The sequence below is a fragment of the Melanostigma gelatinosum genome (assembly GCF_949748355.1).
Source record: "Melanostigma gelatinosum genome assembly, chromosome: 1".
In the NCBI taxonomy this organism is placed as follows: domain Eukaryota; kingdom Metazoa; phylum Chordata; class Actinopteri; order Perciformes; family Zoarcidae; genus Melanostigma; species Melanostigma gelatinosum.
In genome coordinates this window covers 7,625,887-7,640,540 of record NC_136634.1, presented here as the reverse complement: position 1 = coordinate 7,640,540, position 14,654 = coordinate 7,625,887, and the positions used below count along the sequence as shown (strand labels likewise).

The 14,654-nt window shown below is 42.9% G+C and overlaps 1 protein-coding gene across 1 annotated transcript in view; it reads left to right on the top strand.

The window, feature by feature from the left end:
* The window catches only part of LOC306776702 (PDZ domain-containing RING finger protein 4), a gene marked incomplete at its 5' end in the record, with an annotated part of 44,144 nt that overhangs the window by 13,959 nt on the left and 15,531 nt on the right, over window positions 1-14,654 (top strand). The window contains one exon of the mRNA XM_079267495.1: window positions 13,093-13,346. Coding sequence (XP_079123621.1) covers window positions 13,093-13,346 — 254 coding nt within the window. The remainder of the gene's footprint in view (window positions 1-13,092; window positions 13,347-14,654) is intronic.

The following is a 14,654-nucleotide window of genomic DNA, read 5'->3' as shown; positions in this document are numbered from 1 at the left end:
TAGTGGTGGAAGACAAATACGGAAAATAGGGGAAGACGGGGAGACCAGATCTGATTCCAGCTCCCTTCACTTCCCACATGCTTGTCATCGCTTGGTTGTCATTGTTAGTCCATATTCAACTTGTGTCCCTTTTGATAAAATATCTTTCTTGCTGTTGCAGATGCTCTCCTTAATTGCACATTTTGCTTGACCAGTTATGATGAACAGCTTTGCTGGCAATGCCTAATTGTACCTGGAATCTAGATAAGAGTATTAACTTCGAAGTAGTGCCAGGATTCAGTTCCAGGAATGTCTTGCCAAAGCGTGCAGAGAACAATGGAAATAAAAGGCCATGAAGATGGCTACGTGTCACATTACTTAAGTTCCTGTAGTGGGAAAAGTGCGATTTGTTTGTTAGGCTGCTACTTCCCCTTCGGTGTTCACGTCTTTCTCCTGGCCTCATTACCCCTCATACCAAACACCCTGTTCTGGGGAGGCAGAGCAGCTGTCATTTCTATGTGGCAGGAGAGTCTCTCCTCTCCGCCACAGCCACAAGTGACCTGTTCTTGTCTCTGAGCCAGGACAGATGACATTCCCGCTGTGGCCTGTATGGCCCCGGTGTGGGTTCTGGGTATAAGCTTCATTGGGATCCAAATCATGGCTGTGATTGCACTTAATAGCTGATTCAAATTTAATCTTGGCCTCGCAGTGGTAGGGATAAAACCTTGTAAAACAATAAAGACTTGGTGCACAGGTAGGATGAGTTTGTACGCGCACACACACAGAAACAATCACATGCTCGTGCACACGGAGCATCCATTACGCAGCCGGACGATAAATCTGCCTTGGAATTAACCAGTGAGTAGTGGCTGATTGCTGTAGCGGTCCCCTCTCACTCTCAGGAATGAGAATAAATGAGCGGACGCGGCCATGAACAATCCTTTATTACACCCATTAAGCGGAGGAGCCCGAGCCTTATGAAACAGGGGACACCAAACGCGCAGCCCAGTCGTCACATACGTGGCCTACTTATGGTTCCCATGACAGTGTGAACACCCCCACTACCCCCATCATCACCACCCACCACCACCACACATTACCACATTCCCAACCGCCCCCAATCTCCCATCCCTTTGCACAATCAGTGGATGCAGTGCAGCCGTCTGCATACTCCTTATAATGTCAAAATATTACTGAAGTGCCGGCTAATAAGTGCAGCTCTGGGGTGCCTCCACGAGCTCAATATGTTCATCAGCACATTTAGTTTTTTCTTCTTTTGGAGTAACTTCAAGCGATGGCAGAATCATTCATCAGGAACTTTGCTGTGTATTGCCTGTAAATCACTCCAGTCATTCCTGGATGCACCCTTCAAACAACAACAGCGCCAGGTGTTGTTAATCAACATTGGTTTGTTTGCTTGTTTTTTTTGCATACATTAAAATTGCCAGGTGGACTACTTTTCCATTAATGTATTCTCCATCAAGAGCAGGGTAATGTTACAGCTCATTTACTGTGCAAAGCTTCAGGTCATATAAACATGTTTTGACAGGTGTTTCATTACATTCTGAATATGGCTGACATTGTTTGTTGCATTTTTTCTATCGGAGGTAACTTGATCTCTGCTGTTAGACAGCGATGTCGGGACTTTCATTTGAAGCACTGGACCGTGTCAGGAAAGCTTAACAGTTGGCCTGTAGAGTGCTAATGCCATTTAATTGATTATAATACTCCATGACAAAGCTTTATTTGGTCATTTCTGTCTTCACTTGTCACTTTCTTACAGTGTTTTATAATACATTTTGCAAATGGGAATCAAAATGTGATGCTTGGCTCTGAAGAACGGGAGATACAATTTTGTGCCAAGTCCGGCACAGGGCCAACAAAATGCCACTAAGCCAATATTTAACCATCATCATAATGTGTCCATCATGATGAAGTACCATTGGTAATTCAGAGCTGAACTAAACATTTGTGAGACGGCCAGAACTCCAAGCAAAGACTTGCTTAACAACACAAAAATGACTCGCCACTTCTTAGGATTGACAATGACAAACGGCAAACGTTCACCAAATCTTTCCCAGACAGGTAGGGGCAAAATTTAACAAAACTTCCAGAACTTGACACATTAGCATTTCACATTCAACCTTCATCAGTTATATTTATACGTCTGCAACAGGCGTAAACCTCCTTGTCTGAAAAGTGAAGCCAATGTGAAAGTGCCTTAAACTTGCATTCTTTTTAATGGTCAGCAGGGGGCGACTCCTGTAGTTGCAAAAAGAAGTCTTCTTGTATGTATCTATGAGAAAATGACCCTACTTCTTAAGTGATTTATTACCTCATTAAACATTGTAAACATGAGTTTATGGTCTCAATCAGTAGTTTCAAGTTTTCTTCAACACAGAATGATGTTCATTTGGTAATTTATGGTCCCATTTACAGCAAAAAAGACGATAAAGCAGGGTATGCTTTAGGGCGTGGCTATCTTGTGACATGTCGCTACCACGGCGTTGTTCGGTCTCGGAGTTGTCAGTGTTTTCGTCTTAGAACTTTAACTCTTTCACAGTGTGTTTTCAGTTTATGAAAAAATGTTTTGGTTGCCTATAACTGTCTTAGTCAGAGGTCTCGTTTTTTGCCCTTCTTGTTTCAAAAATGGCATGGTGACTAAGTCCACTTCTTATGTACGGCTAGTGGTCTTCTCCTGAAGTAGGCTATACTGCAGCTAAATGTGCCTAAATTAAGGATTTCATGTCCTTCTCTGGTCTGATGTACACGGGTACAGTATTTTTGATCAAGTGTACTGTAGCTCTTCTGAGCATCATTTTTGCTTTCACCGTCCCCACTATGTAATCGGGACACAGTAGGAAGCACTGAATTGCTTCCAATTTCCTCTCACTTCCCTTTGTTTATTGACTCGGGGACCTGACAAGGAGTGAGACTCGAGTGGGTCGAGAGAAAACCGCAGACATCGACTTCTCCTAACCTCTCGCTGGCACTGTCCCTGTGCCGTGAAAAACACGGCGGGGAGCCTTGAAGTAGATTGATTACACTTGTGATCACTCTTCTAAGATAATGTCCTTCCTTTTAATCATGCTTTGTGCTGCTGCTCTTTACAAGGATAAGATCATCATCAGCAACTTCATCTCTGTCTCATTGTAAATGCCGTCCTAATTGGACAGCTCCGCTTTCCATTGGAAGTTTTGATCTTATTTACCGCCGTTTGTCCTTCAGCTAAAATGGGATATTTTGGATGCCTACGTTTTGCAGTCTTCTGGTCGATGTTCTGTCTTCTACATCACACAGAGAAGTCAAATGTAATGGCTTCACTTTCCTCGAACTACATTTAAGGATTGTTACTGCTGGAGTGTACACTGTTGGTTATTAGTTGAATGTAATTACTCCATAGGACTTCTAAAACGTCTCTTTGCAGAATCAAAACGTTAGCGCTGTTTGCGGTATGTTAGCTTGATCCCTGTGATGTTGAGCTTTGCTGAGTGCTCAGAAGTCAATAATCTTGTGTTTACTCATGGGTCTCCGGGGGAAAGTGTTAAAATCAGCAGCCTCAGGCTCAATATACTCGCAATCACACATATGTGCAAAACTGAATTGTTTTGTGGAGTGACACCTTGTCATTGGAGACACCTTGTAGTTTAGGTTTGTTTTTTTCTCCCTTTCTTTCCTTTTTTCCTTGACACCCCACCTGAACTGGCTCCCAGTTAATGGCTTACGGGCAGATCAGTGGCCAGCCGCAGGGGTCCTGAATGACCTTTCAAACCCTCCCAGTTTATTATTTGCACTGTCAAAGCTCCACGTGCCACCGTCTGACCTCAACTCTCATTTCCAAACCAGCGACCGTGCGACGGCCTCGCAGACAAAGAGCCGGTAGGAGAGGGGCGAGACGGGGAAGTCAGACGAGTTGCCTTTGTTGTGATCGCAAGTGTGTCTGGCATTATGTAAATAGTGCTTATCCGGTGTTAATTGCCTCTGCTGCTAGGATGAGCATATTAAACGTGAAGGAAACAATTTACCGCTTTCAAAGCCTCCCCAGGCCACCGTGAATAACACCGGCACTGCATTTGTAGGCATTGCTAGCACCATCTGCTACCTGTGTCATCTCATCTGCACTCTAAAACTTAATGGGGAACGGCTGATAATTAAAGAATAAATCTGGTTCATTACAACTTGGGTTTTATTTTTCTAGTTTTTACCATTATCTGTCTCTATAATAATAACATTGTACGTCAGGTTGATTGCTGAGATCTGGGAGTGTGGCGAACAGCAAAATGACCACACAAAGTGTTCATTGTAAGCATCTATTGTATATATTGTCCATTTCCCTGTGCAATAAGAGGTTATAACTGTCATGTCACGTGCAACCGCCTTTCAGTCAAAATATAATATGATCAAAGCAGTAGTTATAGTCGACATTTTGACGAAGACAGTTACTGAGAGTTGGACAATAAGATTGATCAGTTGCAGTGACTTCCTTGAGTTTTGTTGTCACCATGAAGTTGCCAGGCAACTGGGAGAGACTGGCTGTAGCTTCACATTTAAAGAGAAAGATATGAGAGTGGTGTCGAACTCGCAGCCAGATAGCAAATGAATCCTATTTCCCAAAATGGCTAATTTACAACCTGTGCTGCATCCCTAAATATCAGCAACTACTTTTTTGCCGATGTTTTCATTGCTGATGAAGATGATGGTCACAACTAAAAACCAAGTTGTTGTAAACCAGAACGTTCCTTTAAAATCTAGGTCGTCTTCCAGGTGTTTTTCACAGGAAGACGACAGAAATGGGGTCCAGAGAAAGTGAGGAAAGAGCAGTGGTTGCACTTTCATGTGATCAGTGTGTACTTTGTGTCTTTTTTAGTGTAGAAAATACTCCTACTAGTCCCCTTCATTTATCGTACCTCCTTTCTGCCTCACTCCAGCACGTTTAGAGCTTTTCCATGACAGTTCCCACTTGATTTTCTTCAGTCAGCATATGGATGGCACCATTACTCCTTACAACATCTTTTCACGCCAGCCAGGCCATTTTGCTGATCTGCACAGTACATAGCATCATCCGACTACCCATCTCCTGCCCCCCCCCCCAAAGCAATTACCAGTTATCACCAAGGAGGAGGAGGCTGTTCATCCATTAGTTATTCATCCACCCAAGTGCCGCTTTTACTCTAATTCGATTTTCTCCCTCCATTTTACATTAAAACTCACTCCAAGATGGCAAGATCTTGGAAGTTAAGCACAGAGATTAACTGCAGATCTCTAAATCTCTTCAACAAATAAACTCTGCATGTACCATTAACCTTGAACAAGCTGATTAACCTAGCACTCAGTTTCAGAATTTCATAATCCAGCCAAAATAGGACAGTACAAGTATCTATTAATGATGAAGATGGAACGTCGTATTGATCTAATTTCGTGGGAAAGTGATCCTAAGCAGAACAGGAGGATATCGTGGAAATTATTGCACTGAGCATCTGACTAAAAGGGCAAAGCACGATATGAAATCTGACGAATTGTTTACCCAACAGTCTTTTGTGTGCAGCATTGTGAGCACCACTGGATGCTTGCGAGTCTTTTCCTTTCTGCCTGTCCTATCTGTGAGCACACTTCAATGTGTGTGTGCGCGTGCACGTGTGTGTGTGCGCGTGCACGTGTGTGTGCGCGCGTGTTATGGCCATGCTGTGAGTATCGGATGCTCTGGAGAAGCTGTTGCAGGTTTCGACAGCAGCTTTTAGTTAATGCAATAACGGTGACCTACAATCAGTGTTTGGCAAGTTACTTGACAATGTTGTTGAATTACATTATTCGGTAATGTGTTACTGCCCACAACACAGCAGACAAGGCCAAGTGCAAAGGAGGAAGTGGAGGCGGTGGTAGTAACTTAGAGCTTTCTTCACTGACGCTGCCACTCAACACTTCTGACATTGAGTGTTGGGAGAGTTCCTCATAAGATCTCATCTCCCTTTGTCCAGTTGTCCTTGCGCTGAGCGATTGCGGAACGAGATTGGATAATAAAAGCGTGTAAAAAAAAAAAAAAAAGGCGGACCATGCATATTAGAGCGGATAGAATGAGCTGATACACTTAGAACGGGTTGCGCAATAAAGGGAGTACTCCACACACGATTGGTGCTCAGAGAAGAAAATTGGCAGAATTCATCAAATGTTCTGCGGGCATAAAACCTCAGCAGCAGCAGCGTGTAGAGCTTTTAATGTGAAAAATAACCCACGGGGCCGTGTGGAGTGTGTTTTATATGGTTGGAGGGGTTAAAGGAGGCCTGTACATTGGTTCATGTAAAGATGTTGAGGGATTGTCAGATTTCCCCAGTGGTATTCTCTTTCGCTTTCTCTCTCTTTCTCTCTCTCTTTCTCTTTCTCTCTTTGTCTTTCTCTTTCTCTTTCTCTCTCTCTCTCTCTCTCTCTCTCTCTCTCTCTCTTTCTCTTTCTCTCTTTCTCTTTCTCTCTTTCTCTTTCTCTCTTTCTCTTTGTCTTTCTCTCTCGCTTTCTCTTTCTCTCTCTCTTTCTCTCTTTCTCTCTTTCTCTTTCTCTCCTTCTCTCTTTCTCTCTTTTTCTCTTTCTCTCTCTCTCTCTGTCACTCTCTCTCTCCCTCTCTATCATGTCATTGGAGCGTTGCTTGAGTCGCTCAGACAGTAGTAGCGCTGGCTGTCTGGGAGTGATTTATGCCGTCATACGGGCTGCACTGTAGTGGACCTTAGCCCGTATTTTATTCTGACACTTATTATTGAAATGAGACATTTGGGTGTAAAGAGGAACCCAAGCCGTTTTTTTCACTGAGAGGTAGTCATGCTCATATGAACACTCAGCCTTCCAGCATTTGGAATTACATCAGGGAGTATTTAATTCCAGGTCTCGTCTGAACGCTGCCTTTCTCACTCGTGTACAGTTTTTTTTATCTTTGAAAATGCAAATTGAGTTTCACCGGTTTAAAGACGGAGTTGCAACACATTGATGTTGAGCTGCTGTGTGGCGGCTGCTGTTCAGGTGCTTAGCGCTGCAGAAGAGGCAACAGTCAGGCAGCAGTGTCTCAGCTCTATTGTTTTATACACTCAGTTGAGAAAATCAACAAACAATAGAGTAGCAAAGTGAGAGCAGTAGGTTTTTTTTTTGCCACTCAGGGTCCCGAAGTCAAGTTTATGTTCTGCATAGACAATGTTACATTAGTGGTAGTTGAAGGATTTCTGAGGCTTGTGTGGACATAAATTATCAGTACAAAAGATGAGCCTCTGCGTACCAAAATATCTGGTTCTTTGATAAAACGCCAAAAGCTGCAGGCTTGTATACAGAAACACTTAAGGAGAGAAGTCAGCTAGACTTCCTAGATGCGCTCTGGTGGCCGAGGGGTTTAGGGCATGAACCATGACCTGCAAAATCCTCCGTTCAAGTCCGGCCAGAGACCTTTGTTGCATCGTGTTTCCTATCTCTTCCTTCCCTTATTTGCTGTCACCTCTCTTCTGTTGTCTCACAAATTGAGGCATAAAATGCTCCCCAAAAAAACCAAGACTTCAAAGGAGAATTTTAGTATGAATCCAATCAGAAATGCAAAATGTTGTGACTGCAGCTACTATGATAATATGGATACCATGGATACCACTCTCATGTCTCTACGCTAATTGCGATGATGTAGCCAACCGCCAAGTAGCTTAGCTTAGCAAAAAAACTGGATGCAGGAGGAAGCCGCTTGCCTGGCTCTGTCCAAAGGTAACAAAATCTGCACAACTTCATTATCTTAGAGACTCGTGGTGTTCGTGTTAAGAGTTACGCATGATTGAGAGAAACTTTGAAATGAGTCGTTCTAGGAGCGAAAAATACTACTGCCCTCCAACTTCCCAACTCTATTTGCCTGTGTGAGCAGGCGTATCCACACTATGACTTGTCATGTCTCACCCAGAGTGGGTTGACCTATCCACATTTCATGAGTTCTATCATAATTCTATCAGCCCTCAGTTCAGTGGCAGTAGTCCCTCTTCTGTGTCCGGAGCACAGCTCTAGTGGCCATGCTCTCCAACGCTGACAGGTTGCTTCTCCTCCAAAGATGAGGAGCGGGAACAGCCGTGTAATCTACGGTTGTAAGCGCTACACTCCTGGGGCTGGATGACCTACATGTTACACTTTCTCCATCTGCCTGCATACGCTTAACACCCCACAGGCTGCCACTCAAATCAGCAGGTGACGGCACACAGGAGATATAGACTGTGTGTAACGGAGGCTCGCTGCATGTACAGATGTTAAGCACAACACCCAAGGTTACACACGCTGGTTAAACAGCCTCCGATGCGCTTTCTGAAAGCCTTGTTTACTTGTCTGTGTAGCTGAAGCAGAAAGGATAACCTTCATTCGATTCAGCGCTTTTCCAGTTCAACCAGGATACGAGTGAAGACGCGTTCTCCTTGTGCACAGCCTAAACTCTATAAAATTAAAAACAAAAACATTTCATTAAGATTCAAAGTGCCACATGCACGCCATAAAGCAATGTATGCAGTTAATTCGAAGGCATGAAAAAAGCTAATGGACTATTTGAGTCTACTGCCTGGGGCTGCCGTTTCTCCTCGCAGAAGAAGTCCATCAATCACTTCTATCAGTAATCCCCCTGCAAGCTGCCGGCGGTGTCTGTGCCTCCTGCCGTAGAAATGGTCCCTCGGTAGAAGCAGCATCAGATGTGGCTGAAGTTGACATCTTAACAGATAAACTGGCCCCACTTTACTACCGCTGTCACTACATTCTGCCCTCGGCCTTTTGAGATATTGATGGAAGGCAGCAGTCGATGAGACAAAGGCACTGACAAAGGAGACGCCTGAGGAGTCCAGCTAAGCTGCTACGCGTTTGTTCTTTCTTGCTTGTCCTCATAACCTGGAGGATGCTCGATAAGATGGGACACAGATGAGGGGAACCTGCAGGATTGTGCGTTGCTGGAGGCGACTACAGGCTCATAGTTGTACCAACAGTGACTTTCTGCTGAAGTTTCCCCAGTGAGTCCGTTTGTTGCGCTCAACAGCTCAGAACAGCTTAAAGTGACGCGTGATATTTACTGAAGCGCAGACTTAATGCACTCGGCTGCGTCAGAACTGCACAATTTTTGGATGTCTTCGTCAATACGAGCCACTGAGAAAAGGAAAGGAAATAAAGAGAGAGGTTTCATGCATTCGTTACAATCCGCTAAGCCGGTTTACTGCATTTGTTGTGGGAAAGGCTGGTGGTCGTCTCAGGGGGCTTTGAGTGAAAACACATTTCTCTGCTGGCTACAGCTGCTGCAAAGCCATGTGCAAACAGCCAGCAGATGTGTCTTGGTCCAGTTACTCCATCCCAACGCCCAGTTCTATCCAATTTCACTTTTTCCTGATCATCACCTGGCCCAGTTGTACAGCAAATGATCCCTCGTGAATAATCACCATTTATTTATTTTTTGTTCCAGACCAAGAAGATGATTCATGTTGACTCTGTGCATAACTGAGCAGTTATGGCCTTGAAGCACTTGCGGAGCTGCATTGGAATTGATAAACACAACAGCTGCTAAATAATTTGTTGCAAACAGATTTAGTTTACCAGCAAGTGTTTATGAATATGTGTTTGCATACTTTGCATGCACACTTGTGTTTGTGTGACGACATCAAAATATGTGTGATGAAATTTTTAAGAGGCGAAAGCTTGTGCTGAGTGTTAGGGAGTGAATGTGGAAAGAAATGGTGTTTTAAATTTGACACGATTAAGGATACTTGGGAAATAAGCCAATTCCAAAAAAAGTATTCCCATTGAAATTCTGCTGTGTAGTCACCTTCGGTAACTTTAGGCACTATAAAGCTTCTCATGCCAGCTGATGATGCACTTTGCAGAGCTGTCGCAAGACTTCTCGAGGACTGTGCTGAAGACACATCATCACTCTGAGAATATCTGTGAGTTTGTAGGAAGCTGCAGCCAGGCCTGTAGAAACCCTTCCCATCTGTCAGATAGGACTACAGATCCTACACGGCAAACGGAGGCAGTTTGTTTAGCTGGAAAGACATCAGCCAACGGGACACCACGAGGATGGAAAAGTCCCTCATGCAGTAGTTAAGGCTACTTTATATTCTTGTGTTGATTGAGGATTAATTGTTCCATCTGGCTCTTATGAAAACCATTCAAGAGAATAAAAAAAGACCAACACTCCCTCTTCTTTTTCCTGACGCGTTTCCTCTTGTTTCATTATGGAGTATGGCGAGCAAGCACCGAGGCTTGGTAGGAGGAGCCTGGACCGGACAGGGTGTACCAGAGGGAGAGCTGGGAAATTTGATCATTTTTTTTCGGGACTGTCATACGCCATAGGCTGCCTCATTTGTCTGCTCCAACTCCTTTGTTTCCACCAGGCTCCCTGTTCTAGGATTAGCCCGTGGAGCGAGACAAAAGCAGGAAAATAAGACCGAGAGAGAGACGGAGTACTGTAGGAACTATAAGCTAATTATTATATTATAATGTATTCTTATAGTGCTCCATGTTTCTTTAATACAGTGCTTAACTCTAATGTACATGCTGCTGTGCTTAATACCCGCTGACTGGGCGAAAAACTGAATGAAAGCAGGTTTGGAGTATAAGGGAACGAGGGATGAGGGAGGTTGCGCAACTGCACTTTTCCTCTAAATTGCCCTGCAGTTCCATTGGGGTGGTGTTGACCCACTTTATCTCGCACTCAGGTGATTAATGCAATATCGCTACAAACAAAGGTCACATCAGGATGCAGGGGAGCACAACAAGAGCTCAGGGATTTGTTCACGGCTACTGTTGGGGCTGAGAAGAACACGTTGTTTGTGGTTTTGTAACTCTTAACACACGCATACATGTTTGAATATACGAATGACCCATTATTATCACCATTATTACATCATACATATTTTTTATGTTCGCCATGAGCAGGTGGAAGTCTGTTAAATTGAAAAAATAATTCACTGCTCTCCACTGCTTTTACACATGAGGATCAGTTTACTCTCGAGATGTATAATATCTTCTGTGGAATTGCTGTAGGAAGCCTTCTGAAGCGTGAAAAATAAAAAACCAGCCTTATTTAGGGCCGTCACTCAGAGACAGACAATCATTCACACCTACAGGTGATTTAGAGTCAACAATGTACATTTTGGTATATGTTGTCGTTGCGTTTCTCTTGTTCACTTAATGAAGTGGTTCCTAAATTGTGGGTTGAGCATGGTCAATCGAGAAGGTAATGTTTGCCACGATTGTTTTTCTTGACTTTTCTTCAGTCTTTTTAATACTGGGTGGTTTAATATTTGCTGTTTTTCAAAAAAACATAAATGCTTACAGAGATATGCATCCTATAATGAGGGATACCAAATTGGTATGGAGTGAAAAGGGGGCTTATTGTTTGGTTCCAGCTTCTCGAATTGGAGGATTTGTTACTTTCCTTTGTCGTATACGGTATATTTGTAGTCTTTAGAGATTTCATTGTGCACAATAAGACACTTGAAATAAGACCCTGGAGTCTAGGAAATATCACTGATAATTTTTATTCAAAAATGAAATAGATCAATTTATGTAGAAAATAATAAAATGCAGCCTGAGTCACAACCAAAACAGTTGGGAAACACAGACATAGTGTGCTGTATAACCACATACTGATCTGTTACTGTACGTCAAAGGAAATCTGTGCAAAGACACAAGAAACAGAACAGACATATTTATTATACATAACATCTCCGCTGAGCCTGGCTTTCTGCTAGCATTTATGCTGTCAGCTTCCGTCAATACTTTAATGCTGCTTGAAACACGTCGAGTCATTTTTCAAAATGTACCGTGTCAAATTCAGTGAGATGTGTCGTAGCACGAGTGAAGAGTAAGTGGGTGGGACATCTATCGGGTTGAAAATGAACGCTCTCTCTGTAGCTGTTCCCCCGTGACTTCTGTATCGTTTCATTTAGAGACACCAAATATACAAACTCTTGACTGCTCCTGAATTCAGGCCCAACCTTGCTGTGTTTCTCCACGGTTATCATTTAAAGTGATTTCAGTTTGCAGTGCGAGCAAAATGCGCCACTTCAAAACTGTATTTCAATACAAAAGCCAGTGTAATTATGCTCTCTGCCTTCTTTTTGCTGTTGTCTATATTATAATCTCTGGTTTCAGCGTTTACACTAAAGCGCACTCTCTAAGGTTTCTCCTCCAGAGAAATTACTGGTGTTAAATGAAGCAATGGTTTTCTTTATATGTGCCAGCTGTAGTGCAAATGGGTTTCAGCCTGCCAGGAAATCCAGTTCATTTTGTGAAGATGAGGTTGAAGATGGACTTAGTTAACCAGAAGCCATTTGGGCTTTGAACCAACATTCAGATAATGTTGCAATCAAACTGTGCTTTTGTGTGTATGTTTTCCAATGTTCTATTTCTACAGACTTCATTTTGATAATCATTTAAGAAGACATTCAGGAACAAACGTACAATTTCTATCTAGATGCATTCGCCCTGAACACAGCTATAGAGCTGCAGAAGCAATATGGCGAAATAGCCCTGAGCGCACAATGTTGTCTTCGTACAGTTTGTTGCATATTCATTCAGACACTATGGAGGTATTTTGTTGGGATCTAATGCTAAAGGTTCCCAGTCAAGGTTGAGGCTGGCAGAGGCTATTGAATGAACATCAACACATTCAAATAAACATCCAAAAGTCATATATGAGTACGAGCTGATGGAGGCTGGGGAGGTGGACGGAGATACATTTCTGAAAGCAGGCAGCACCAAATGTTTATACAGACTAACGGACATGGATGTGTATGTGGGGGTGTATGCCCGAGGCTTTTACATCCATTTCTCAGACCTGCATCTTTTACTTGGTATAAAGAGCAGGAATAGAAGTAATATGAGCTCCATCTTGTCTTCCCTCTTGGATTTTTCATTGGCTTTTAGTTTAACAATGTCACTCAGCCAGAAAACTCTGGTTCTTTGGCTCTGCATACTGAGGTCAGCTGAACCAACAGCTCTGCTTTCATCAAATGTTTCGACAGCAACAGTCAACTAAAAAGCACACAAAGTTTTAATATCACAGACAAAATACACATATATATATATATATATATATGTGTGTGTGTGTGTGTGTGTGTAATATTTCCTTGTCCTCTGAAGGTGAATGGGAAGGAGTTGTCCAAGTCCAGCCATGAGGAGACTGTGGAGGCCTTTCACGCTGCCAAGGACCCCGTCGTGGTGCAGGTCATCAGGCGGACCCCTAGCGGCCGCCCCCACGGCTCCCCTCAGGAAATCCATGTGGTGGATGTGTGCACTCAGACCGACATCACCTTTGAACACATCATGGCGCTGGCAAAGCTCCGGCCTTCGACCCCTCCTGTGCCTGACGTCTGTCCCTTCCTGCTCTCTGACAGGTACGCACAATCGGACATGCATTTTGTTTTCACTTCATTTGACATCTGTGTCATCCAGGGCTTCTCAACTTTTGTAACTTAAGGTGTCCCAAAAATTCTGGAGGTCCACCGTCCCAAATAAACGAGGACAAAAACAAAGTGTCGTTACAAAAAAAAAAAGAAGAAAAAAATGAACTGGGCTGTTCATTTCTGTCATGCCACTGTCAGCTGTAATGACCAAAATAAATTACCCTCACCCATCACTGTCTTCCATTATGAATCCATATTTAATGTATTCTGTCATATTTCCTCACCACAGGCTTTGGAGATTTTACTGGCGCAGTGTTTTCTCTGTTTTGTGGCGCTGCATCCAAGGGAACATTAGCGAGCTAACAGCGGCAAAACACTTTCGTATCTACCTCGCGATGTTGCAAATTTGCGATAGATCGGTGATATCCAGACGTAACTCGTCATTGAAACGATGATGTTTAGTTTAACATATTTTATTTATGTGAATTCTTGAGCACATTTAGATACAAAAAATAACTCTCTTTGTGTTTTTGCCGATTAGAGAGCGCTCCGAGGCTCACCCATGGGTGGTCAAATACATTGTGATTCAAAACAGCAATTATAGTTTGAAGGATATCGGTGATTTGATATAATTCATCTTATTCTTATTTAATTCAATACAATTACAAATTATTTCTGTTCAATGCCTCAAGAGTTTGTTGTTGTGTCCTTGCTTTGACTTTGGCTGTGACTTGAGGTAATTAAGGCGGGGGGGGGGGGGGGGGGGTAGTGAGACACGTTGAGCTATGAAGCAGAAATATCAGCGTTTGCAGGATTAGCATTACAAGTATGCAAGACGTCTGTAAAATATAAATGAATTATCGAACCATCTGTATAGTCTGTTTGATGAATGAGCCTCTCGATGTCCTTCAAGTCTTCTCACCAATAGCACCCACTGAATTACAAAAAAGAGAAAGAAAGGACAGGGCTAATTGTTCCCAATTAAACAGGAACACAGAATGCATGTGTGTAGTGTGCGGGCCTTTTTTGATGTTTCGCATTTATTTAAATGTCTCACGAAGTATTCAAGTCCACTAAAATGTTGTCATTCATGACAGCCTGAAGTGACTTTAATACTCAGTTTGACTTTTATAATCTGGTTTCCCCGTCACTTTATAGCACATCTATAAAGAAATGTCACCCTCTTTATCATACTGTACTATTTCTTTAGATGCTGATCATGCAAAGAAACATAACTCGGCTGTAAAATAAATTATGTTTAAGTGTATATGTCTATAAATATAGAATAGATGAAAGGAC